Here is a 25884-nt window from a genome sequence, read left to right as displayed (position 1 = left end):
GTAATAGCCACCAAGAGTGAACATTATAGAGGACTTGAAAGAAGCTGCGAACATTTTTTCTTGCAGTAAAACGCTGCCCCCCCCTTTTTTTTTTTGTATTTAAAGGGGCAACCAGGATCTGCTTTGAAGGTGGGGTGCGTTCAGTTTTTCTCTTTAAAAGAGAAAGTCTATCCTCCCTGCAGCAGCGTTGCGGGAAATGAAAGGTTATTCAGAGCTGGAGCTGGTACAGCCTAGAGAACAGGAAGAATGAAATATTTAGTGTTATTTAAAACAAGCGCTTTTAAGATACAGTTTCACATGCGCTCTTCAGAATTTGAAGGGTGCCGTGCAGCAGCAGATCAGCCCCTCTCCTCCTTGCCAGTTGAGTAATAGCTCTTTATTTTTTCCTGATACAACCATTGCTGCAGTGCGACCCCTGCGCAGGGCCCTGGGTTGCTGTGTGGGGTGTGGGTCTTTGGAGAAGGGGATCCGAGGGGCAGCCCCACAGGGCAGGCGGGCAGTGGGCTCTCTCTGCGCTCCTCTGGAGCCTGGCGCGCTGCTGGGAGGTTGGGATGCTTTGGATGAGTTGGAGGGGATAGAGTCAGCCTCCAGCTATGGAAACTTGCTGAAGTGCATGCAGTGTCCTCCCAGCAGCTTTGAAAATCGCCTGGTGGCTGCTGCCAGCTGGGGATTGGGGGCGAGATGTGGGCTTTCCTGGTCCTGAGCATCAGGACGCCGGCGTGCTCTGAAGTGGCGTACTCCCCTTGACTCCAAGGGGTGTGCTTACATCTGTTCTTACAGGTTCAGGTGCCCTGTGTTCTACCACTTTAAACTTCGGTGCTCCTTAGTGTTCCAAGCTGATGTGTTGTATTTATCTTGCGCTTTCAGATTTTGTACAGTATTTCAGTCCCTAAGTTATCCAGAGTTTCAGATTGTTACAAATAGCTAAATCTCAAAGTGGGACAACAGTTGAAAATAGAAACATTGCAAGGTTTGTATCTGAGAAAGTAGCGTGATTACTGTTAGTAATCAGTTACTGATTATGGTATATTTTATTAATTCAGTGTATTGAGTATATATATGAATATATGTTCTTTAGGTGTCTTGGTTTTACTACACAAGGTGACACTGTTGTATGACGTGTACTGCAGATGACAAAGGATAATTTAAAATTCATTTTTCTGAGGTTATTTTTGAACAGCTCACTTCCTGGTTTTTTTTTTTTTCCTTCTCTCTTTATCTGCTCTTTCGTTGCTAAAAACATGATGTGTCTTTAGTGCTGTAGTGCAGTAACTGGTTTCTGGAGTCTAGATGCGCTGGCACGGTATTACAGTATGTAAACATAGAAACCTATCTGATGCTTTTGTAGCCCTCATGGGAAAGAAGCAGCAGAAAAAAAACCCTGATAAAGCAGAACCCTGAATATTGTGAAGGCTGACAGAGGAGAAGGAAGACCAAGGAAAACCGAGGTACATAAATGATGCGGGGACTGTGTGTGAGCTTGTAAGAGTGGTGTGCAAGTTGCTCGTTGGACTGTGCAGGCTCCTCTCTCAGCAGAGGGCAGTGCGGGTCCAGGCTGCGGTCACAGGCAGCGTGGGGCTGTGCTGAGTTGGCCCCAGCACCAGCTTTTAGGAATGGCAGAATGCGGACATTCAGCTGGGCTTGTAAGAGATGGCTGGGGGAGGGCTGTGAATAGCTTTCAGAATCCCCGTGTAAAACGAGGGGCAATCTAGTATCGCAGGACAGAGTTCCGTTAGCCGTTCGTGGCAGGGTCGCTGTATTCTTCAGTTGTCTGCTCTTTGGCCAGATAAATCTGTCGGTGATTCCATGTGTTCGTGCTCACAAAACAGAGTAAGTCCAGCCCACAGGAGCCAGCAAATGTGGCGAAAGCAAGACCTGCTCTGGACTGCCGCGCATGCTGTCTGCCGATGCAATGCAGGATGACTATTCTATTGCGACAAAATAAAACCAGCTTTTTGTTGTATTGGTAATCCCCCACGGCTTGTTTTTCTACTGGGGTAGAATGCATCTAACGGTGTGACTGATGGCAACGTGGAAGTGTCAAACATTATATTAATTGTAAAAGCTCCATTTGAAGCCCTTTTCCCCCTGATGCCTGTTTGTATGTTTTAGGCAGCTTCCACAAGGTGGGGCTTTAAGGCTCTGCAGTTGGGAATTTTTCCCTCTCGACTAATAAGCAGAAAGATGAATGGAGTTTATGAAATCTCTTAAAACAGGTATAAAACGACCATTTCAATGCTTTTCAAGAAAGTGGGTAGGTTTTAGAAAAAACAGACTTGGATATTTTGGCTTCTTTAATGTAACTGAGTCACTGGAATTGATGTTATAAAAGACGAAAGGAAAGATTGGAAAAAACAGTTCTCATTACTTATTTATTCGTTTGGAATTGCTATTTCTTTGCTTCCAAACTGATTTGAAGGGTAGGCAGAACTAGGTAGAGAAAAGCATTATCAAAATGATTGCTAAATCTCCGTTTATTGGGAGGATCTGTTTTGTTGGGTTTTTTTTAAAGCAGTCCTACCCAAAAAGAAGAGGAGGAAACTTTTAGATAACAGCTATTCTGATAGATAAAAGAAAGGCAGAAAGCATATTCCTTTCTTTCGTGCAGCTGTCTATTCAAGAGCGAGCTATGTATGTGTACCCTTTCTCTAGAAGAGAACCCTTTTCTGTTTTTCACTCTGCCTGCTAGAAGTTGCATCTCGCTGAATTCTGGAAAAGTGCTACTAGTATTTCAGGCTGCGTTTCAGTAATCAGTTTTCTTGGGCTTCCCACGTTTCTTTGAGTATCTGAGCTGTGTTTTACTCTATTGCCATCTTGTTGGAAATCCCCTGCTGTTAATTTTGTTGGAATGGAATTCATCATCTGCTCGCTGTGCTGCTGCTGGTAAGACAATTTTATACATTAACTAGCACAGAGGTGTGTGGCCATCAGCTGGTACTGTGGTGACCAAAAGAGGGGGAAGGAGGACTGGATGGGGGGTAGCAGCAGGGAGGGAGAAACCAAAATCTTGAGTGTCTTTCCTGTTTAGCTTGTCTACTTCAAGCCAACCTTTTCTAATGATAATACACATTAGTAACTTACGTTTGCTACATCTTTGTGTGAAACAAAACTTAAGGATAGATGCAGTTTACTGAGCACTTGTCACAAGTACTTTCCCTCTCGCCTTTCTTCATTAAATTCCTATGTTACTCTCAATTTGTCTAGACCAAGAGACTTCATTAGTACTTTCAGCAGGATCTATGTTGTCACTTCGTGCCTTGGCTTGAGTTGTAGTTGAAGGTTGGGAAACATTTTCTCAAAGTAAATTTGTGTTGTTTCTTTCATGCTTTGCAGGTAGTGTGCTAGTATGCAAGAAATAAGAAATCAGTTACGGTTTTTTGTGTTGTGGTTCAGGAGTCTCCCTAGGTCAACAAGCAGGACCCTTAAGCGCTTGGAAAAAACTGTGTATCAGAAATCCACTTTCTCCATTTCTAATGTTGCTACCCTCCTATCCAATGGTTGTTTCCAGTTTTAGGCACATAAAGTAACATTTCACAAATGCAATAAAAAGCAGGTGCTCTTTATGCCTAATTACAATGAGTTAAGAACCTCTCTGGACAGGCTGACTGCTACTGAGTTCTGGGCTTTCGGTAGTCTGGGAGCTGAGCCAGCCTGCTGGATCTGCAGCAGATCCAAGTTAGGAACTCTTCTTTAAACTTCAGTTTCCCTCAGATGCTATCACAGTCTTGACATGTTAAGAACTGTATAAAATGTATTTTTCATCTGGTTCAGTCTTCCCCCCCCTTTTCCCAAGTATTCTTGTCATGCAATATCTTGGAGTATCAATCAGTTTGTTACTAAGCTGAGCAGATGTATCTGTTGGTAGGGAAGATGTGGGAGACTGTTTGGACAGCTTTATGAAGAGCTCTTCCCTGTAATACAACATTAAACTAGATTTCTGAACCACAACCTCAGAATAGATACTTGACTTGCAAAAAAAAAATAATGAAGTAATATGAGCAGAGTGTTGGAGTGAGCTTGAAATCATGGGGGTTTGTTTTTGCCCAGATCTTGCAGGACATGCATGGTTGTGTGTGGGCAAGAATTCTTGCCCTTCCCTCCCGCTGCTTCTGCCAGTGTGGATGTCCAGTTTCCAAGGGCTCTTAAGTACTCCACCCCTTCTGTTTCCTAGCACTAGCAGAAAATACCTTTCTTTTATGAAAGCAGTATCAATTACTTAAAAATATTGTAGATGCATAGTCCTTAAGTTCTGTAACTGTGAGGTGTTCTATAGCAGTCGGTTCCAAACTCCAATGGCTGGCTGTGGAGTCGGATATTAATTACTTATTACCCACACAGCTTAACAGAAACAGTGGTTTTGACAGGGAGTTTTGGGGTCGGTGAAGATAATACAGGTAAGGATACTGAGGGCATATCTACTAGGGGTAAATATTTATTTTTTTATATTACACAGGCTAGTGCCCTGTTGACCAAAAGACCCTGAGCAGACAGTTCAGAAGCATTCCTCTGCTGGTAACAAAATACGGTTTTCTCGGAGCAAAGATTTTCTTAGCGCTTATTAGCTGAAAGATCACAGCTGCTTTATTTAAATGAACTTTGGTATGAAGATATCAAAATAGCAACCTAAACCAGATGCTTCCAGGGAATACACATGGAAAGGGTCTAAGTGCAGCCTAACCACCCTTAGAGAAAGGAATAGGCAGTTGGCAACTACTGAGCTGGATTCCCTTATGGTCCCTTTTCACTGCAAGTCCTGTTTTCAGAATAGAATGTGAAAGAAATGCAGCATAGCTGTTCGTTAGCTTCAGATCAGTGCGAAAAATCCCAGTGCAGCATACGAGGAGAGAAGGGGGATACAGTGAGTTTTTAGGATGATAGTGGAACATGTCACGACTGGGAAGATACAGCTTGTCTAATAAAGCTGCCTGTGGCTTCAGCGTTTGCTTTTTTCAGGTTTACTAGTCTATGGGATTACTGTCCCATCTTCTGTATTATTATCTTGGATTATTCCTCATGTTGCTGGTAGATCTAGATGCCCATGAAACTGAGAGACTGGTAATGCAAACTTTACCCTTTTGTTCCTGCTCTTAGTGCACTCTTGTCCTGGGCTGTGGTACAATTGCTATTAGAGATGTTCATGCTGAATTCCAAGATAGCTCTTTGCTGTGATGCAAGGAGAGTAATTATTACACATTAAGTGCTAGGCTCATTTTAGCTTTAAAGCCAGAAATGAAAACAGATATGTGGAAGTAATTCTTAAGTTCCAGTGTAGCAACCCCTTTTTATTTCCCACTATTGTCCCAAAAATAGTCTAATTGCTCACCCCGAAGCCTATTACAGCTTAGCTTTCACTGCCGGACCAAACGTGTGCACTTCCCATCTGAATTTAAAAGCAACAACGTGTAGAATTTGACAGATACAGCAGTAATCTGCATTAATCATAATGGATTCTTTTTGCTCTGTCAGCGTATCCTGACAGGTGATTGTCTTTTCGGCTGTTACTGCAATTGTCTTTTTCCCCTCCACTTTCCCTCAGTTAATTTGCTCCCTTGGCCTTCTTTGTGTACTTAAATTCTGGTTTTTTTCTAGGTTTTCTTAAGAGCATGACTAATTCCATGAGTTTTAAAAGGATTATCCTATCTCTTTTTTGTTCATTCCACACTCTCATACTCTTAGAAAGTTTTTCAGACGTGCTGGCTAGGGACCCAACCACAGAAAGGTCACTATGCAAGCTCAGCGCCAAGGGTGTTATTGGATGACATGGCTTCAGATCGGAGCCCAAACATCTCTCGCCATACTTGCTGGATTTTAGTCTTCTCTCTGTGAACCACCCTCACAAATCTCTAGCTTTTGTCTAAGCGTCTGATTAGTAAACCATTGATTTAAGGAAAGAGAGTTCCCTTTTCCAGGGGTAAGGTGATGGGTGTCTTGGCTCATAATGGGGTGGTTTGCTGTCTCTCCTTATGTTGCATTGACTCTATAGCTGATAGACTTAATTTTCTATGATTTCAGTACCTGGCTCACTCCATCCATGTTTTGTTAGCTAGCTGATATTAGCTAAGGTTTATAGGTGGTCTGTAACTGGTTTCAGTTTTAAATAACGTAATTTCTGGGTCAGATTTTTCAGTTCCTGGAATTAGGTGATGTTCTAGTTGTAGCCAACCGTTGGTTGTGGACGTATGACTTGAATTTCTGATGAAGCTACACCTTTTTTTAATCTATTGAGAAACCAAAGAAGGGAGGAGAGAAAACAGGAACTGAAAACCAGTTCATCAACTACAGCTATTATACAGTAAATGACTGCAAATGACACGGTGGACATTTATGAGCAGATAAATTTGAATTAGACAATCCTAAATGTTTGTGGGAGGAGCTATGGGTATCATCATGCAGTTAGTATATTACCCTAATGAGCAAAGAGATCACACCCCTTAAATGAAAGGAGTTGTCTGAAAAGTTTGAAATATTTGAAATTAGTTATGAATCTTTTATGCAGTTCTGAAAAAGATCAGTTTCTAACGACATACAAATGTTAGGGAAAATAAAAATATAGTACGCATGATAAAAATCTGGCCAGGGTATCTAAAACAGCTTATTTGTAGCATTTGGTTTTCAAACTATCCCTTAAAGGAATGGTGAATATTCTTCAAGATATTTCTTGTATGATATTTTGGTCAAAATGAGATGGAAGATACCCTCTTGCAGGCAGTATTATGACAAATGTACATGATAAAAGGGACAGGAGGAGATGGTCAACTAACTTATAAAATCAATGGTAAACCTAAAGAACAAGAATTTGACTGGAAAAACACCATCATGAATGTGATAGCAGCACTGCAGTGTAATAATGCCTCTAGATTGTGTTGCTTTTCCCACCAATGAAGAAGATGGATTTTTTTTTTTTATTACCCTTCAAAGGACTATGCTGTGCTTTGCCTAATTTTTCCCGTCACATCACTGTTTTGGTAGTTTCCTTTGAGGTGCTGGATTTTTAAGGTCCTGCCCACAATTGGGAAGTTTTCTGTGCTGCTGCAGCTTCTCTGTAACTTTCCTGTCCCAGTTAGTTTTACTGAAGTTTTGCAACTTTCCTGAATTAATAAGAGCTACATTAGAGTCTTCCTGACAGCTCTAGTCTTTAAATGGGGACAGCATTTGATTTTAGAATAGTTTATGCCTAAATATATTCCGCTCTGAAGCATCCAGCTTTATTTCAGATTTAAACCCTCTTGGGTCTTGGAAGTATTGTTTCTTTTATATATAAATATATAAAATAAATCAAGTAATGTCGTAGCCTTTGATATGAGTATTGTTGAAGGAATCCTGAAGAGATCTTACAAAAACTTATGAAACTGTTGTTCAGTGAAGCCTCGGTTGGGAACAATATTTTTTTTTTTTCATTTTTCTATTTATTTTGGCAAAACTTTGGTTTGAAAAAGTCAAAGACATCAGTCATTCTCTGAAGCTTGTACATGAATGTATAGTGTTGATGATAATGCTGTGTTGGTCTTTGACTATACAACGGTCTGGTTCTGTTGTCCCAGTGCAGAGATTAAAAGGACTGGTTATCCAGGCAAGTCATAGTTTGAAAGTAGTTCATTATAGGGTGGTGGTCCTTAGTGAGTTTGAGTATGTAAACTGCTGTGTCTGGCACGTTTCAGGAAAACCTCTTTGCAGATGACAGGGATCAAAAGGAGTGAAACCTGTCACCTGCCTTTTTCTTCTGCATCTCTTTGTAAGTAGTGAAAACCGAGGCTCTGCTTGTCTGTTAGTGCATTGCTAAGACCCCCTTTCCTTTGCCCTCTTCCTGGCTTTCTGCAGCTTTGTAGGGAGTAGATTGTATAAAGCGTGCCCCTGGAAAGCAGAGGCCATTAAAAGGTTTAAGACAAATTTGTTTGAAGACAAAGAGGGCATTGAGGAAAAGCGTGGAGAGGGATTGAAGGGCTTTTGCAGTGCAACAGAGCCTTGTCTGTGCGAGACTCAGCCTGCCTCTCGGTTCCAGCAGGCTGCTGAGAAGCAGGCCAAGAAAAGACTCTCCAAGACCCCGTTCCCTTCATCTGAAGTCTGCCATCTGGACAGAGGATGGCTAGAGGGTTCCTGGAACATATAGAAAGGAATCTTGAGGGCTGAAAATAAATGCCAGTGGAGACAGGAAGTGTCTGAGACGCGGAGGGTTGGAGGAGGGGAGCTGCTTAGCATCCCTGCTCTGGAGGTCACAGCCCTGGTGAGGATGAGGCGGATGGGGAGAGCCTCTGTGCCACGCTTGGAGGTGCACAGCTTCCCTCAGAGTGCTGAGCCCCCTCCGTTTACGGCTTTATATATGTGGGGGCATTTTAATTGTTTGTTACAGGGGTTCATCCAAGTGATTTGGGTCTTTTTCCATTGCAGGAAGGGGTGCTGAAATTTGTAGCTCTTGGCATACTAGGGATTTTGAAATAGAAAAGGCTTATAGAAAGATAGAACGGTGCCAGCTGGTCTTAAATCTTGATGCTGCGGTGTTTGAGTTGTCTGAAGCAGTGTGTTCCCTCAGCGTGGCGTTTGGTGGGGAGTGCTGCAGTCGGGTCAGGTGATGCTACGAGGGGGCTATGCTGCCCCAAATGATTTTTCTCCTGTAGTAAAGCCAATGAGGTGGGATATTTTATTCCTGTAGTGTGCTTTAGTAAGTGTTTAAATACTGTAGACCAATATTCTTCCTTTCTGGGTTATGAGGGTGGCATAGGCTGTGTTCTTCTCAGACACCTATCTTTTCTTCCTATAAGAGCCTCTTACGCCTCTAGAATGTTCTTTGCATGACCTGTTTGTTGTGCATTTTTAAGGATAACTAGCCAGCTCATGGTGAGTGTTTTTGCTTTGTGTGCTGTCCTGTAAGTATTAAGTTGAAACAAGGTAAGTTTTAATTTCCTCAAGATATTTCAAAGAAATGTGGTCATGAAGCAGGTCCTTCCTGTTAGTGAGCTTTTCAATGCACGCAGTAAACTACACAAGATTTTGGGGGCATTATCATCTAAGGAGTGCTCTTAGAAGGCCAAAACATTGATTCTAGAGAAAGTTAGACTCAGTGCATAATGAAAATGAGACTATCCTCAAGTGTGTATTGTATATCCCATGTGAAGGTGGTGGTACATCTCTTACTACTGACCTTGGAAGTGGAGTGTGCATTCAGTGGCAGCACTTGCTGGCCCGCTACAACTGAGTGGTAGCAGAAAGTCTTTTCTGGGTAAGAGAGATTTCCAGAGCAATTGTTTTATTAGGTACATGCACTGGTGGCCGCCTTGGTGAGATCACCACAGATTGTTTATGGTTTGAGTGAATCTTAATGGGGTAAGGAGGGCATGATACCTAAGAGGAGAAGGTGCAGGCTTGGAATGAGGGTCATAGCAACAAAATTAAGTCATTCTCAGGTTCCTCATGGTACTTATTCAGTAAATTAGCCTGTCAGCCTGATGTTTTAATACAGTTCCCTGGTAGGACTATGAGGCTAAAAGAGTATATACGTAAACAACAAAAATCTTAGTCTAGGAATTCTAATTTACATGTTGATCAGTAAACTCCAAATTTGAAAACCATATGAGTATTGTAAACTTCTTGTAATGGAAAAAGTAGATCCTTCTACAGCAACATCTTTACTGCTGGAAGGTTTGTCTTCGTTTTGTTTCCCTCTAAGTTACTTGATGCACTGTAAACGATGATATATCAGGAAGGACTACAATTCAGAGGCTTTGCATGCGGCTACCATTTGAATCTGTAAGGGGGGAAGTGGAGCTTCTCTGTGCTCAGGTTAAATCTGTCTCCAGCAGCGGGATGTGTTACAGAGTACACCTGCAGTGGTGTGAAGTGAAATACCAGTTTACAGGTTTAAATGCATCTTGCTCATGAGGAAGAAATAAATAGTAGCTAACACAATCTCTGTGCGAGCTCATTACCTTACACGTGGTTGGTTTTGTGTGGGTTGCTTTTTTTTTTTTAAATAAATCCTTAAATATTTTAGGGTTGAATAGCAGTAAGCTGGATTCTTTGATACGTTCAAGAGGAGTGTGACACAGTCTTTTCTATTGCAAGCCTTATTCCTGAGTGGTGTTAGTCCTTCCATAGAGCAGTAGCTTGCCAGAAAAGGAATTTCAGTAGTTGGTCAATGCTTAAATGAGCCTTCACTGAAAGGGAGTCTGTTGGTGTTGTAAATGTCAGGATTTTAGGTTGCTGTTGCTTCTGCAGCAGTAACTTCAGAAATTTTGTTAACCTTTCCTGGCTTGTGGTATATGTAATTGGAGCACAGTGTAGTATGACAACATGGAGAGGGCAAATCTTTCTTTAGATAGGCAGAAAGAGTACAGAAGAGACTTAGTATTTACGCCAGGCTTGAAAAGAAGCCTTCTCAAGAATCATGTTGAGTTTTAAGGGCAGTGTTTTTTACCTTTCTGTCAGGAGAAAAAAAATAAGCAAGAGACCTTTTAAAGTTAATCTTTTTACACTGTCTAGAGGCAAGGACAAAATACAGCTTAAAGATTATGGCAGTTGTTTCTAATATGCTTAGGCAAAACTTGCTGCAGTTCCTTTTCCTCTTTGAGCACTTGCTCTGTTATGCTTTGGTGGAGTTGGTGAAATTTATCATAGAGCTTTTGAGGAGCAAGCAGAGTGATGGGACATTAAAATACCTGCAGGTGAAAGGTGGAATGTTATGTAAAAAGATTAATGTAAACACATATGTATGTGCTTTCCTTGTAACACATCATTGCTTTATGCCTGACCCACAGTATGAACTCTCTCTTTGTTGTTACGGAGGCCCTGCAGCTGCTGGTCGGTGGTACACATCAGGGAAGCAACTGGGTTTTGTGTGATTGTGCCAAAATACGTGCGCGGGGAATGGAAGAGAAGGAAAAGATGGCCTTGAACGTAAGCTTGGTTCTAATGTGTGTGCGGAAAATCTTGTAGTATGTGGACTTAAAATTATCTCGGTCAGTAAGTTAATAAGAAATGGTGACCTGTATTAACAAATGTGCAAGTGTTGCAGTGACATCCCCTGAATCTGGTCATGAGTATAAAATATCCATCGCTGTTTAGGAGATGGGGGAAACTGGAAGAGGCAGAGACATTACAGGGGTGAGGCAAGGACTCTGGCTCTGGATTTATAGTATTTTGTAGCTGCTTGCATAACTGTTTATTTGGCGCTTACAACTTCAGAGATAGAGATAAGGCATCTCACTTGATTATCCAAATTCTTTGGTATATATTGTTACATAAGCACAGCGTATGAGGAAAATGAAATGCTGTAAAAAAAAAAAGGCAAAAAAAAAAAGCGCTGACAACTTGCAACAAAGCTTTAATAAGAGCTGTTATGACTGGTATAGGACCACAGCTGGCTCGTGCCCTGGTTATGATTCATAGAAAATTGAAGAGCCTCTGTTTTTCACCACTTATGAAGAATAAAGCTTTTCGTTACTTCCACTTCAAGTGGGTATGTTTTTAAAGGTTAATAGTGAAAGTACAATAATACCAGTTTCCAGCTTTCACTACTCTGAGCTGAGCTTTATCTTATTTGATGGCAATGTAGTGAGGTGTTTTGTTTCTAAAGCAAGCAGATAATCCACTGTTGTACTAGGATGTGGAGAGTCTAGTGGTGTATCTCAACAGAATATAATTTTTCATTGAATTAGTTGTCAGAAGGAAAAAATAGAACAGGAGTGATTTTTTTGAATGATGTTCTAGCTGAGTTTTAAAATAAGAAATAGGGTTTCAGCTGTTGGTGTGCAAGTTGATTTGTAAATGTGAGGGGTTAAAGCATGATGCTTGTTTGATGTGCTCAGTATGACCATAAACAGCTGGTCTGGGAATGCAGCGATCTGTTCTGGTGACTCCCTGGGATTGAATTTAATGGGAAATGGAGAGCTCTTCTAACCTTTGCAAAGTTTTATATTTTTCTTAAGAAATTTGTAGTAACTGGACCAAAGAGGTGAGGCTTGCAGGTTGGAGCGAAAGGCAGGTCAAAGGTGATGAAGCCGTGCGTGGTGAAGTTTGCTTTGTACTGTTCTTCACAGGCGCTTTCAGTTGTCAGATGGGCACCTGAAAAACTGAGGGATCCTATGCTGGCGCGGGAGCCTGAAGGGTAGGTGTGAAGTACAGTATAAAGGTTAAATACAATCATAGAGTGGATGTGGGTGCAAAGTACAGGTAGGGAGAAAGCTGGGTAGGTAGGGGAGGGAATGCCAGCTCTGCTGGAGGGAGAATGATTTCCAGTTATTAGAGGTTTCCTTCTTTCATCACCTGGAGCTGAACCCAGCAGTCCTCTTTGCCTGGCTTGCTTGTCTAGGCTAGCAGAGCAAATGCCATTGTAAAAATGCTCACGTATCCTACGGAGGCTGAGTGGTTACAGTCTGTACGTGCAACAAGGCTGCTTTAAGGCCTGCAGTCTAGCTGTTGCATTTTGAAACTGGAGTTGCTTGACATTGCATGCCCAAAATTGCTTTAGCATACATCTTTTTGGATATGTACCATGTGGCTAAAATTCGGGGGTGGAGGGGAACACCAGCTTACTTGTTACACTGGTGATATCCCTTAAAAGTTACACTGGTGATATACTTTTTTAAGGTTTTAATTATTGTACCAGAAGCAGTTTTAGGACAACCCGTACTGTGTCTTAGTATTTTTGGGGTTTGCTTCTAAATGTGACAGGTAGAGGTGCTGATTACTCTTTTTACGTGACTGTGAAGATACAGCCAGGCTTTTTTGTGGATCGGTCCTTTAAGGTGGTTTTTTGTTGTTTCTCTAGTGGGGGGGTTTGGTAGGGTTTTTTTTTCCCCTTTCGCCCCCCCCCAGGGTAAAGAAATAAGATAAGTGAATGTTAACTTATCTTGGTAGATTAGCTTGCTTGCTGTCTCTAAACATCTGACAGAAGATGGTGTCAGCTGGACAAGGGCGTAGTGTGAAAATGGCCCATTACCAGCTACTCAAGCTGCTGGAGAACCTAAGCTCTTACTTAGCAACAGCTGTACTGTTTGACCCTAAGCAATCTAATCCATTTTTGTCCCATTTTACTGTCTAAAATGAGAGAATACTCCACATTGCAGAGACCTAAATGGCTTGGCTAATGTGATAATTGACCTTTGAAAACTGTATGCTAATCAGTATAGGTTTTGCTTGTGTCCTGTTCGGCACTGTAGGCAAGGCTGCTTTTATTACTGTGGCTTAGTAACAGTAAGCAAAATTACATGAACTTGGATAAAAATCCAGCTAAATAAGTAAGTAAATAACAACAATAGTAATAATACATTAGATAAGTAATAGATTTTCCAGAATAGCATGTAAGGAGAATCTCCCTTCACAATTTGCTGTGCAAGCCTTTCTTCTGCCCTCTTTCACCCTTTTGTCGGGAATCTAAAATGATGTTTAGAGAGAGTTTAATGATTGGGTTTTGAAGTCATTCTTCTGAATCACAAATGCAAGCTAGCCACTCTGTGACCGTAAACAGTGTGCTTTATTCATCCAAGACTTAGGTTAAATCCCCAGTGCATAAGCTGAAATTCTATAAAAAAGGTTTGTGTCTAGAAGGAATGGCTCCACGAGTACCCGGCCTCTTGAAAACAAGCTCCCCACCTCTGTGATGTGCCTGTGTTTCCCCAGCCACAGCGAAGGAAGCTGTGTGTGGAAGTGTACGGGTAAATACAGCTACGCAGGTTAAAATATATGATTGTAGCCTTACTATCCCTTCTAAATCCTGGAAGAAGTAAAGGTGGAATCTATGAAGAAGGGAAGCCTAACACAAGTGCAGCATTGAGTAAACTGGATACGTTGGCTGGAGAGACTTGTAGGGAAGGAATAGGCTATGTGAGATGTACCCTTAGTTGTGCTCAAAGGAAAAAAAAAAAGTATTTGCCCATCATACGCACATAAGAAGGGGTGTGTGGGGCTAAACTGATGTTGTTTAAAATCTTCGATGAAACTCATGAGCCTTTCAAATGATGGGTGATACCACCTGTAAAACATGATGGTTTTGAGGCAAGTCTAACCTGTCACATGAAGTTTTGTGACTTTGTTAATTTGGCAGTCAGTTTTTCAAATTAAAGTCGCTTCTCACTTACTCAGTTTTCAGCCAAAAACTGGTCCTCTCATTTAACCTGGATCTGTGCAGCAAGATTAGCCATCCTCTCAATTTGTCCTTATTCTGGGTAAAAGCACAGCAAAGCGATAAAAATTCTGTTGTTAGCTTAGAAATTCTGCTTTTAACATTGAGTGACTCCATCTTTTGCGAGGAAGAAAATGCTTCATTCCCAGAGTAGGTTTATATTGCTTTGTTCTTCCCAATCACCTCTTGGCTGCTGAAGTAGTATGTTGCCATGTTTCTGAAGGCATTTAAGATCCACTTTCTAGGCTAATCACTTTTAGGATGTGAGACTGCATATAGGGATGGGGATGCATTACGTGAGGAGTTAGGGATTGCCTTGGATTGTAGGTTTTCCCACTCCATAAGCTAGATGGACAACTACTCAGTGGAAGTCTTTAAAACCAGAAGTGTGGCGAGGCAGCAGCTGTGCAAAGTTCGGTTGAAATTTAGTGGTGGGCGTACAATTTTTTAAAATCTTTTGACTTGACAATGGTGGCATATAAAGTAAGGATTTAGTAATTAGGATTTGCCTACAATATTGCCTTGGGAACTGAGCTCAATGTTCAACAAAAATCTTTAGAGAAAGTAAGTGTGTGTGCACAGAAGAGAGAACAAAGGGCAGTTATTCAGAACTGAAATTCAGCTTCTGTCATGTAAGAGGTATTTTGAAAGGCACGTGGCCTAAGCGGTGAGGTTTGAATTGAGAGCTGAGGACTTCTGAATTATGTTATTCTTTCTTCTGGTGCTTGGCTTTACATGAGTCACTTCAACTCATAAGACCTTAGACCTTTTATCTTCTCAGTTTCTGGCTATCCAAGTGCTTCCCAAAGTGTCGTTACTGCCATTCTACACTTTAGGAAATGGAGATACAGAGTGGAAGACATGAGCCAAACTGGTAGGTGTAGCAGATTCTTCATTCCTGGCCTTAAACTGTTTAAGTGTCAGGAAGTCTAGCATTTATAGCTCCCACCTATCTGATACTGACAGTCCGGCATTCTAGCCTTGCGAGAGTTTTTCTTCATATTCACTCTGTGCCTTAGTTAACATAATGAAAATGCACAGTACAGATGGTGCCCTGTGTGTCTTACCCCTGGTAATGTAGAAAGAAGCAGCACTGAGATTTTGATTCAGTTTCAAAACAGTTTCCTTTACCTGCTGCACTTCATAGCCATTTCCTCCTGGGTTTTTCCACTCTGACTGTAACAATCACGGAGATGACACAGATTGCAGGGATTCAGGGCTTTCTTCCAGAGTGCTGTAAGAATTTCCAAATGTGCTGTATAAATGTTTGTTAGTGTTCTGATGTCCTCAAATAGGATGTCCAGACTCTGGCTGGGGTGAAGTACTCTTGCTTGCCTTTGAAGGATGGATGACTAGGGTTATGCCTGGGATTTGTCTGCAAAAACATTTTTTTGTTGAACATTTAGGGTCTTGCAAAAAGGTGAGCAGCCCCTGAAGTCCAGTTAGGCAAGGTTTTGTTAGGGTCACCTAAAAAGCCAGTGTTCAAGTAATTCATGTTGCTGCCTTTGTGTTTGACACACATGGTATTTTTCACTCTGCATTTAATTTCAGAGAAGCTGTTTTATTATGTGCATCAATTTAGAAGTACAGAATAATCTGCAAAAACAGCATTGTTTTTGTTTTGAGCTAGTCAATTCTCTCTCAGGGTGTATTACATAAAGTGTGTCTGATAAGTGACTCTACAAATGCAGGATGATAACTTTTATGATCAGAATTTATTCTGAAATGTTCAATTCTCCGTTTTCCTCTTGTTTTCATACCATTCAGCAACTGATAGGTTAGCTTAAAGCTTCTGATTATATTTGTCTTCCTGTAATATGTGTGTTTGGCTTTACAGGTTTTTGGTTTTTTTTCTTTGGTGTGCTACCCCCACTGCTCACAAGCTTTGTTTCCCCCACGTAATTCCTTTGGTCAAAGCCAGCTATATTCCATGGGTGCAGAAATGTTCATTTGTTAATTTTTACTAGATACTGAATTGCAGAGAGTGGATCAGTATTTCCCTTCCCAAGTAAGCATTTTTGCGCAGATCTTTCAGACCCATCTGAATTAAGAAGTGCAAAAGAACAACTTAGTGGCTGCCAGATTTGTTGTCTTTTACAGGTGTAAATGTTAAACTTCTTAAGTAAATAATTTTATAAATTTTATATTATTTGGCAATAAGAATCTGCATCTGCAGTCTGAACTTGGGGCTCAAGGGAATTTCCTCTAGTGCCAGGGGAGCATTCTAGAGTCCCATCAGTCTGCCTGTGCAGTGGCGAAGATAGTAATGGGAGAGATGAATGACTCTATGAGCATGCTGCCGCGGATGTGTAAGAGCAAGCTCATCATCAAATTCAAAAGGAGATTGAGGGTGAGGGCCTGATACTTCAAATTGGAAATATTTTGATGACTGAGCACATAGCTGTTGTATATTTCATACCTGTTGTACTCACTAACCTACATACAGCGTGCAGTATGTCTTACAAAATTTATACCCTTATTATCCAATTGTATTTCTTGATACCTCTTGTTTTTAATGATTCATTCTGTATTTGACCAAAATGACAGACCTTTTTTTTTTTACTATCTAAAGACTTTTCCTTCCTTTCTATTGTTAAAGGTTCTATGTAATAAAACTCTTACTTTTGGAATGCCAGCTTTCTGTATTGGAATCTGGGTACTGTTTCATGATTAGCAAAACCAATCTAGTTTTAAACTTTTTTTTTAGTAGAAGAATTGCTTGCAGCTTTTAGTACCTTAGCGTGAGACCACTTAGCTAAACTTAAATAAGAGAGAGGCAAGTTGTGCAGTAGAAAACTTTAACTTCTTTTTCTTTCTGCTTGCTTTATAGGCTTCAGGGATTCACACATGCCTGATCATGTGTAGTTAATTTTAGCTAAAGTCTCTTTCTCAGAAATTTCTCTCCTGTTCTCCCTCTGTGGTACTTCCAGACTTCTCCTGGATTGTATCATTAGCTAAATTTTGCAGCAGAGACTTTTATACCGGCTGGGACTGCTCGGGTGGGGCGTTGCGGTAAGTCATGCAGTTGTTTCCTGTTGGTGGACTGAGGGGCAGTGCCTGCTCCGAATTACCTGCCTGCTGCTCTTGCCAAGAACATCAATCTTCTTTTACTATTTATTATGCTACTTTATGAGCCTTCCTTTGAGATGGACAGGGTTGTGGGGGCTGATCTGAATGGGGGTCTTCATGCTCTGCAGCAGTTTGCCAGTTCTATAAATAACTGTTTGTCCACATAGCTGGTCTTAATGCCCATCTGCGTCAAGGAGAGCCACTTTCACCCCTTGCTAAAAAATTATTTTGCCACAGTACTTGTGTTAACCCTGTGTAAGGACCTCTCTTTAACACTGAAACTAATTATTGAATTCTCTCTAGCTGCTTCTGATTTTAAAAACCTAGAAATCATTTAAGGTAAGTTAAAAATAATGCAGTTGAGCACTGTGAAGTCTGACACCAAACTCGCATGACATTAACTCTTTTAGACAGCCCTTCCAAAGAGTGATCTGTCTGTGTTCATTTGCTCCAAACCTACCTCCAGGAAGCTGCCCAAAGTGGGGGATCAAAGTGGGCAGTGTGCCAGAGGTTTGTGTTTCAGACGGTTTGGCACACACTGAAAGCTTGGTCTTTCCTGTACTAAGCCATGGGCAGATGTCCATTAAGGATGATTAGGCAAAATTTATATAAAGGCCTTGTAAAACCTTGTGTGGTTCTCCCCCCTCCCATCTTCTTACTTGAGAAGCTTTGTGTGGGCGTGTATTTTTTTCTAAATTTATAAACCCTGGCTTTTGCCCTTGTCCGGTAGAGACTGCTCACCCACCCTTTTCCGTTTCCAGGCGGATTGCTTTTCTGTTATTTCAGTTCAGTAACTTTCTCCAGTGCTGTCCTGTTTTGCTTATTATGAAGTGCTTGCAGTAACCCTTTTGGTGCTGCTGTCGTCTTTGCCTTAAATCAGGACTGGCTGTTGTATTAATGTAAAAAAATATAATCTTTTCAAAAGCAAATTAAAGACCTCTCATGTGTTACGGCTTTCTGTTTGTATATAGGGAATGTGGTATGGCTTTCATTTGTATATTGACCGTTGTGGTGTCCCCACACAGGATTTTTTCTTCTTTTCAATATGAAGCCAAAACCCCCACTGAAATGGATTTCTTTACAGCTTTGGCAACAAAATCCCTTCAGCTCTGAAGCTGAGGCAGCACTATCTTCATGTGCAGAATGAATTAGCAGCATTTGGGGAAAACGTTTATTTCCAGCTATGTCTCAGAGTCAGTTTTCCTGTTCTCCTTTACTTTTTCGTTCCCTATCCAGCAACGATTGATACTGACCTGTAAGCTCTTTGTTTCCCCAATATCAGTGTTTAAATTAAGCCTGAATTAGCAAAGTGGTTAAGTAGAAGTGGACCTGACTGACCTACTATTTAATACCCTGTGTGATGTGCAAACTAATACAAAGTGCTGTAAGTGCATAATCAGACTAGAAAAGTAGACTCAAATTTGTTTCTTGTAACAATTCACTGTTTCATTGATTATCTTGGGAATTAACTTGGCTGGCCCTTAAGTGCAAGTTATGATGCAAGACAGTAGAAAACAAGGTTAAGCATTAGGTTAGTGGGTATTTACCAGGAGAAAAGGGAGCAAATTGTTCTCTTCAGTTGTGGGACAAATGCAAATGGAGCTTTCAAAGGCATTGGAGGGAATGGGTCAAGGATACATGTGTAAAATAATACTAAATGTTGTAGAAGTAACTTCTAACACCTGGAAAAAGCCATGGCTCTGGAAAATAGGGTACATATGGGCACACTGTCTCCTCTCTCTTTCCTGACCAGATGTGGAGGACTGGGGTTGCTAGTGAGTGTTTCTTCTTAGATGTAGAAAGATGTTTCATTCATATGCAAAGCTCCCTGGATGAATAATTAAACTGAGTGTACTGTAAGTCTTTCCAAGTAGTAGAGGACTAGCTATTCTCTTCTGTACCCAGCTTTTTACTTAACATGTACGTTTCCTTATTAAATGGAGATTATTTTTTTTAATAGTAATTGAAACGGGGATCTTTTAATGCTGTTTTCAAAGCACAGAGTGGCTGGGAGACGGATTAAAATGGTAAATCATCCATACTAATTTCTGTTATCTAAAGAACTGTACTTGAAGCTAACGTCCAGAATAACTGGGCCAAATGGTCTTGTTGAAATTCCCCTCAGAAGCAGAGCAGTAATTGGATGAATGTTTAGCCTGGGAACAAATAATCCATGCTAAAGTTTATGGATTCTGCTTAGGGAAGGGAATAAAAGAGAAGTGGGCTGTAAGAATGCTTTATTTGTCAGAAGGAATCTTAAGGGGATGTAAAGATGTTTTCCCTCCTCCCATGTGTTTTCACCGCAGTAATGATGATTCAGCTTGTGTATGCTCTCTGGAATGTGTATGTGTAGGGAGAGGAGAAAAGGTTTTCTTTAGGTGCAGCTACTTGAAAATAGTGTAGGAGATAATGTGTGTAGCATATTGCCTCATCATTGTTGCCTACTTCAGCGAGTTTGTCTTTATTTTCATGTTGACTAAAAATAAAGGTTTTTTTAATCTTTATTAACGAAATACATTTCTCCAGACGACCTCTCTGAAGCAGGAATTCATTGTTTCTGAAGCAGTCGTGTTGGCAAGTAGGCTTTAGCTGTGTTTCTGTGGTAAGTTCTTTTGTCCATGATAGCATTTTGGGATCCCAGCATCAATGTGGCTGGCTCCGGCTCCTATTGGACAGTTTATATTTAGTTGCTGGTTTCCTATAATAGTTTTCAGATGGAGATGTTAAAGAACACATACCCTTGTGCTGCTGTAATCCTTGACAGAGCATGGAGGGGTGAGAAAGAAAAAAAGCATTGGTGTCTTTCAGAGAAGCAGTTTGGAAAAAACAGCAGCTGCTTGCAGCAACATCATGCTGAAACTTATTTTTAAGAGATTAGGTAGCCAGTCAAAACAAAAGGCTCTGAAAATCCATGGGTATATTGCTTAAATTTTGCATCCAGAAAGGAGCTTAAAAAAAGCTGTGGGAAGGTCTGCTTTTTTTGTTAATTACAAAAATTGTGATTCTTCAGCTTCCAACAGTAGTCAATTGCTATTAAGTAATAGTCATCAGACACCACCTCCCAATAGCTCTTGTTTCATATTGCTGGCACACTTCCAAGGCAAATTAGTGGACACCCCGTAACTGCAGTGTCATATATGCTTTAATTAAACTGTCAGGTGTATCTTTTCAGTGGGGCATGATTTATTTCACTTAAAACTGAAGACATGCCAGATTTACTCTGAGCCTGGGTTTAAGACCACCTCTCCAGAAATCTTGGCTTCTAAGAAGAAAACTTGAATTCAAGTGTTTGTTCGATTCTGGGGTTGCAGAGCATTTAGAAGTGATCTTTACATAGCAGTGATTTATTAGCTTTAACTATTTTTTCTTCTCCAAGTTATTAACCAAATGAATCATCCTGGTTTTCTTTGATAAGCTTCCAAGAATGTGTTTTTGCTTTATGCAGGACTGGTAGGTAGCCGCCCGCAGGGACCTCACTTCTAGCTCTTTGGTGGCCGTAGTGACTCTGCACTCCCTCCTGGGGACAGCGGGGCCTGACCAGAGCAATTGGAAGAATCGGACCCTGGTGCCAGCCAGGCGTGTTGGTGGGATCTTTGCAAAGTTGATGGTTGAGAAGAACACATGGTATAATTCTTCCCCATGATGTGTGTGATAAAAGCAGAGTGCTGCTACCACTGTGGTGGTATTGTATTGGACCTGTGTGCAGCCCTGGCCAGTATAACTAACTTTGAGGAAAGGGAAAGCATGCTGTAATCTGGTTTGGGTTGAGCTGGTTTGCCTCATGTGGTTACACTGCACAATTTCTGTTCTTTCTTCTGGCTAGCAGCGGGAGCAAACCATAGAAAGCTAGGGATGAGAGACACCTGGAGAGGTCACCTAGTCAGCTCTGGAGCAAGATCATTGCAAAGGCCTACAATAATGGAGACTTTGTAATCTATTTCTATACTTAAAAGAAAAAAAACCACACACCACCAATGACAAAAAAAAAAAAACCAACCCAAAAAAACCCCTCTACCAAAAAAAATCTAATATTAACATGGTTTGTTTCTTGCTTAGCTCAAGTCCCTTTGTGATGGATAGAGCAGGAAGAACATTTTGTTTCCTTTCTCTTTACAGCAGTGTTCTGCATTCTTGGAAGGTGTTCCCTTGTTTTGCTCTCTGCTTTCTCATCTGTGAGATTAATAATATTCTTGGTGCTCTCTGGGTGCTCTCTCCAGCTAATTATGCGTTTGTCCTCAACTAGGGTGCTGGGGGATGGGCACGATACTCCAGTTTAGGCCCGATAGATGCTGGGAATTGCTTTCTGTCTTGCAGACGCAGCATATTTGTACAGGTCAGTCTTGCTGCCTTTTATCAACAGTACGACATAGTTGATTTCTTCAGCCTGTAGTTCATTGTAACCCTTTTTTTCTCTCAATATTTGTGATCTAATCAGTCCCTATACAAGTATGCCTGACTACACCTAACTGTGTAATGTTGGGCACCTAGAAAGAAATCACGCAGGTTTTTTTTTTTTTTTTTTTTAGGCTGTTTTTCTGTAACTTAAATTTTCAGATGACAAATTTGAAAGAACAACGCGAAGATGGGTTAAAGATAAAAATTCAGCTTAACAAACATTGTCATTTGACAGTGTGAGATTTGGGCCATTAAAATACAGAATAATGTTGTACTCGGGCCAGAGTACTGTGGGACCCTACCCATCGCTTTCTTCTGTGTAGGTAGTGAATATTGAATGTTTCTATTTGGCTAGTGTGCAGTTTTCCCATTATGCTAGAGCAGTTTCACCTAGGCCACAAGTGACAGTCCTTTCAACATTCATTGTTAAAAATGTTTTTCACGTGATTTATTACTTGAGTCAGTGCCGATTTGCACACAGACAGTAAATGATCAGCAATTATCTGGTGTAATTTTTGCTTTGCATGGTAGATTCACTCCTCTGGTCCAGATGTTCAACAGTGCAGCTGTTTAGTTCACAGCTCTCGGGGAAGGGTAGGGTGAACAGAAAAGGAAGGAAAACAGCCGCATCGGAGACAGTGCGATGGTGTGATTTATGCAGGGCAGCCTGCCCGAGACTGGGCTGCTAGAGGATATTTTTCTCTGCTGCATTTGAGCGTGACTTCACATCTGCCTGTCTTTTAACTTTCAAGAAGGAAGATGAACCTTCTAACCACTAATTGCGTGTCCCTTTCCGCATGTGTAGTTTCCAACTTGATATTAGCGGGAGAAAAACCACGGAAAAGTCTGAATGTTTGTTATTTAGGGCATCTTGTTTAGCTGCCTTGTGCTCTGACGGTAGTGCTGGATACTTGAGCGATAGTTGCAGCGGGCTCGTGAGGAGAGAGGAATAGATCCGAAGCTGCTTTCAGCCTGGGAAGCAGCAGCTCACCAGTAAAACACAGCTTTCTAACAGCATTTATTCTTGCACACTCAGGGAGCGGTGAAGGTGTTTTGTAAAAACCGCTTCTCCGTGAATTTTTGCTGCTTTTCTGTGGTGGGCTCCGAGATATTGTCGGAGGTGTGGTGGGGAGATTTTACACCTCGAGACTCTTGCTTGGCTGCAGGCAGTTTCCTCTGGGCTTCCTGCTAAGTGGCTCTGGTGGCGGTTTCACATTGTTCCTCTCTGATGACTCAGAGAAACAGGAAAGAGATCCCCTGGTGAACAAAAAGCGCAACCACCAAACAGGTGCCTGTATTCTGGTCTAGCAGAGGACAAACCACCTCATTCTGGATTTTTTCCTAAGATTCTTATCTGCAAGTATGAGACTCAAGAGGAATGGTTCATACACGCTGAATGGGTAAGAAAGAGCCTGCATCCTCTTTTGAATCTTCATCGTTAAAACCACATGAAAACGGAAGCCTTTGGTTTTCTTCCTAGTGATGGGGTATGTGAAATAATGACCAAGTCTTTTGTCTGAAAGAGCAGAGGATCACAGCATGTAAAATATGCAGCTTATTTAGCTTGCTTTTTACTGATTTTTTTTTTATTAGATTTACTTCTAAAGCATGTGCATTTGGTGGGGACAAGTTAAGAGTTGTCTGTGTGTTGAAGTAAGGTGGATCTGTTCAGTAAAACCACCAAAGCATTAGGAACGGTGTGATTCCCGAAGAGATGGCTGTGGTCATTATTTTAAGCATTTGCCAGCAAGCAGGCTGGCTTTTGATATGAGCAAGAGCTGCAATCATTAAATGTGATGCTCCCTGAGAGGAATACAAATTACTTTAAATTTATTCAGTCTAAGTAGTTTCAAGTGCCTAAAACCACTCTGAGTTACTGTACTGATTTATTTTCCCCCCCTCTGTCCCTAAATCCTCTCAGTAACAGAGAATATACCATTACTGGAAAGAAGATAACCAACTAGATATTCCTTGTTTAAGGAATCTTTTTGTAATAATTGAAAATAGACAATTTTCAGGTGAAAGTATTTTTTTTAATAATTGCATTTAATTTTTACTAAGGCAGATTATCGCATGCCTTCATATGATGTGTAAGGTTTGTTTCTCAGCACAGCATACCTGACTGAAGAAGACCTGTACATCCGTGGTGTCGTGTCAACTGTTCATTAGTACCTGGCAGGTGACTTGACAAATGAAGAAAGTTGTTAGCCTTGGAGTGTCGTTCTGCTTTGCTGCTGCTACTTTTAACCTTCTGTAATGAGTAAGCATTGTGATAGTGCTTCACGGTGCGGTCGGCTTAGTGCTGCGTTCCTGCAAAGCCCAGATGTATTTCGGAGTACAGGTGTGCAGACCAGCCCAGCACTGCCCAGTTGCTTGAAACTCACGGTCCGCTGTGCGCTCGGATGGCAGATGGCAGCACAAGCAGATCAGACAGGAGAAACTTCGGCAGTGTTGTTCAGCTGGTCTGCACTGCTTTTTGCCTGCCCTGGCTTGCACAATGCCACGTAGAAGGGTCCTTTGCATGGATGCTAACATCTTCCTGGCTTATCCTTAACTATTTAAATAACTGTAATAAAAATGCCATTATCTGACTGCTTACAAAATCAAACATAATTGAAAGTTACTATCTTAAGAGTATTTGGTTTTAAGCTGTAAGATGAGTTTGTCACTCGATGGGATTTAGTTTGTACCAGATAGAGGTTAAGAGTATATTAGCATTAACTTGTTTTTTTTGCAGAGGTTTTTTAACCCTTCGAGAGATTGTTTTAATTTAGAGAGCCCATTGATGTTGAAATGTAAAATGTAATAGATACTGCTTATGCTAAAGGAATCGTTTAGGTTTTAGTTATGGGAAGCACAATCTTTAATTGATTTGAGGTTTATTAAAAATGAATACATGGTATAGAACTTCAGGGAAATAAGTTGTGCAAGATCACCCTGTGCATCTGTTCTGCCTTGTTCTAACTTGCAAGATGCTGCATAATCATTTTAAGGAATTTCACTTGTTGTGGCCCAGTGCATACCTGGCATGACATTTTACGGCGAGCATTTAACTGGAAGTGTTGTATTACAGTGATTAAAACCAGCGGCACCCAATTGCTTGCATGAAGAAGAAGCTTCAACTGTGAGTTTGTGGGAGACTCCAATATTATCTGATTCTAACATGCTGATGTGCTTCGCTCTATTAAACAACAGATGCCGAGGAGTGAATTTATCTAATTAAAGAAATTCCTTTTATGTTTATCTCTTGCCTAGATGGTTTAATAATGCAAGGCAATGGAAAAAGAGCTTCAAGTATGTTTTCCTGTTTAGCCTAAACTTTTGGCATGTCAGCAGAAAGGCTTGTTTTGATCTTTAGGGATTTTTGTTTGGGACAGCGTGTTCCACTTGCCAGGTGGAGCGGCTCCCTGTTGCGCAGGTCACTTCAGGAGAGGGGAGCTCGTTGGGGTGGAATGTTGTAGGGCAAAGACAAATGCTGCTGCAGCAGGTACCTGCACATGACAGGGCCATAGCCACCATGGGATTACTCTTCACAGCCTAGTGCATGAAAACTGTGTGCTTCTCTGATTAAAGGAAAAAAGGGCGGGGGGGACCTGGGTGGTTTGTACAGCCAAACGTGAGTACCTCAAACTCATCAGCATGTTCAGAGATGGAATTGCAGAGTATGGTGGTAAAGTTTCTGAGTATACTCCCAATCAGACAAGGTGGTGTTATGCTAAATGTTTAATAGTATTAAAGCTTAGTTGTTGTGCATCAAGAGCAACAGCAGGGAACTCTTTACGTCAAAGGTCACTTTGTTTGCACCTTCCTTCTGTATTGAATCTTATTTTGTGAACTGGAGCTACTGAACTTGCAGTAAGTTCACTTTAGGGGGTGTAACTTAAGTGTTCATGAGGGAGAACAAGAACTCTGTTTGAACCCTCAATTTTTGAAATGAAAGTGTAACTTCTCCTTAGGTACTGTATCCAGATGTTCTTAAAGTAAATAAACCATGCCTACCTCATTATGTTCTCACAGATTGATTTTATCAAGCTCTAGATGGTGTTTTTGTTGCAGGTGATGCTGATATCTTGGATGAGGCAACCAAAAAGGGTGATTGGAGAAGCCCAGTCTCTAGGATACAGGGGTTACGTGAAGACTCTTACATCTTTTGCATAAAGATGCTCACTTTTCCTTTTAATAGTTCTGTCTCTGGTTTCATAAGGTACTCCCCGAAACTGCAGGTATTTGGTCCAGAAAAGCTTGATTCTTGCTTTTCATTTTGCTTGTCAACAAGGAACTGTAGCAAGAGTCATCACAATAATTGG

General features: G+C 41.1%; 1 protein-coding gene across 7 annotated transcripts in view; it reads left to right on the top strand.

The window, feature by feature from the left end:
• The window catches only part of MOB2 (MOB kinase activator 2), a 116444-nt gene that overhangs the window by 34248 nt on the left and 56312 nt on the right, over window positions 1-25884 (top strand). Inside the window, exon 2 of one of the 7 annotated variants that reach the window (XM_055722024.1) lies at window positions 12030-12097. The exons of 3 other annotated variants lie outside the window; for them this stretch is intronic. In XM_055722024.1, coding sequence (XP_055577999.1) covers window positions 12075-12097 — 23 coding nt within the window. In that variant the 5' untranslated portion in view covers window positions 12030-12074. Of the gene's footprint in view, window positions 1-2833; window positions 2884-12029; window positions 12098-22924; window positions 22978-23044; window positions 23065-25884 lie in introns of those variants that run through there. 3 more of the 7 variants (XM_055722018.1, XM_055722017.1, XM_055722022.1) reach the window with 3 other exon arrangements.

Source organism: Falco cherrug, chromosome 10, assembly GCF_023634085.1.
Source record: "Falco cherrug isolate bFalChe1 chromosome 10, bFalChe1.pri, whole genome shotgun sequence".
Taxonomy (NCBI): Eukaryota; Metazoa; Chordata; class Aves; order Falconiformes; family Falconidae; genus Falco; species Falco cherrug.
This window is presented reverse-complemented; position numbering and strand designations above follow the sequence as displayed.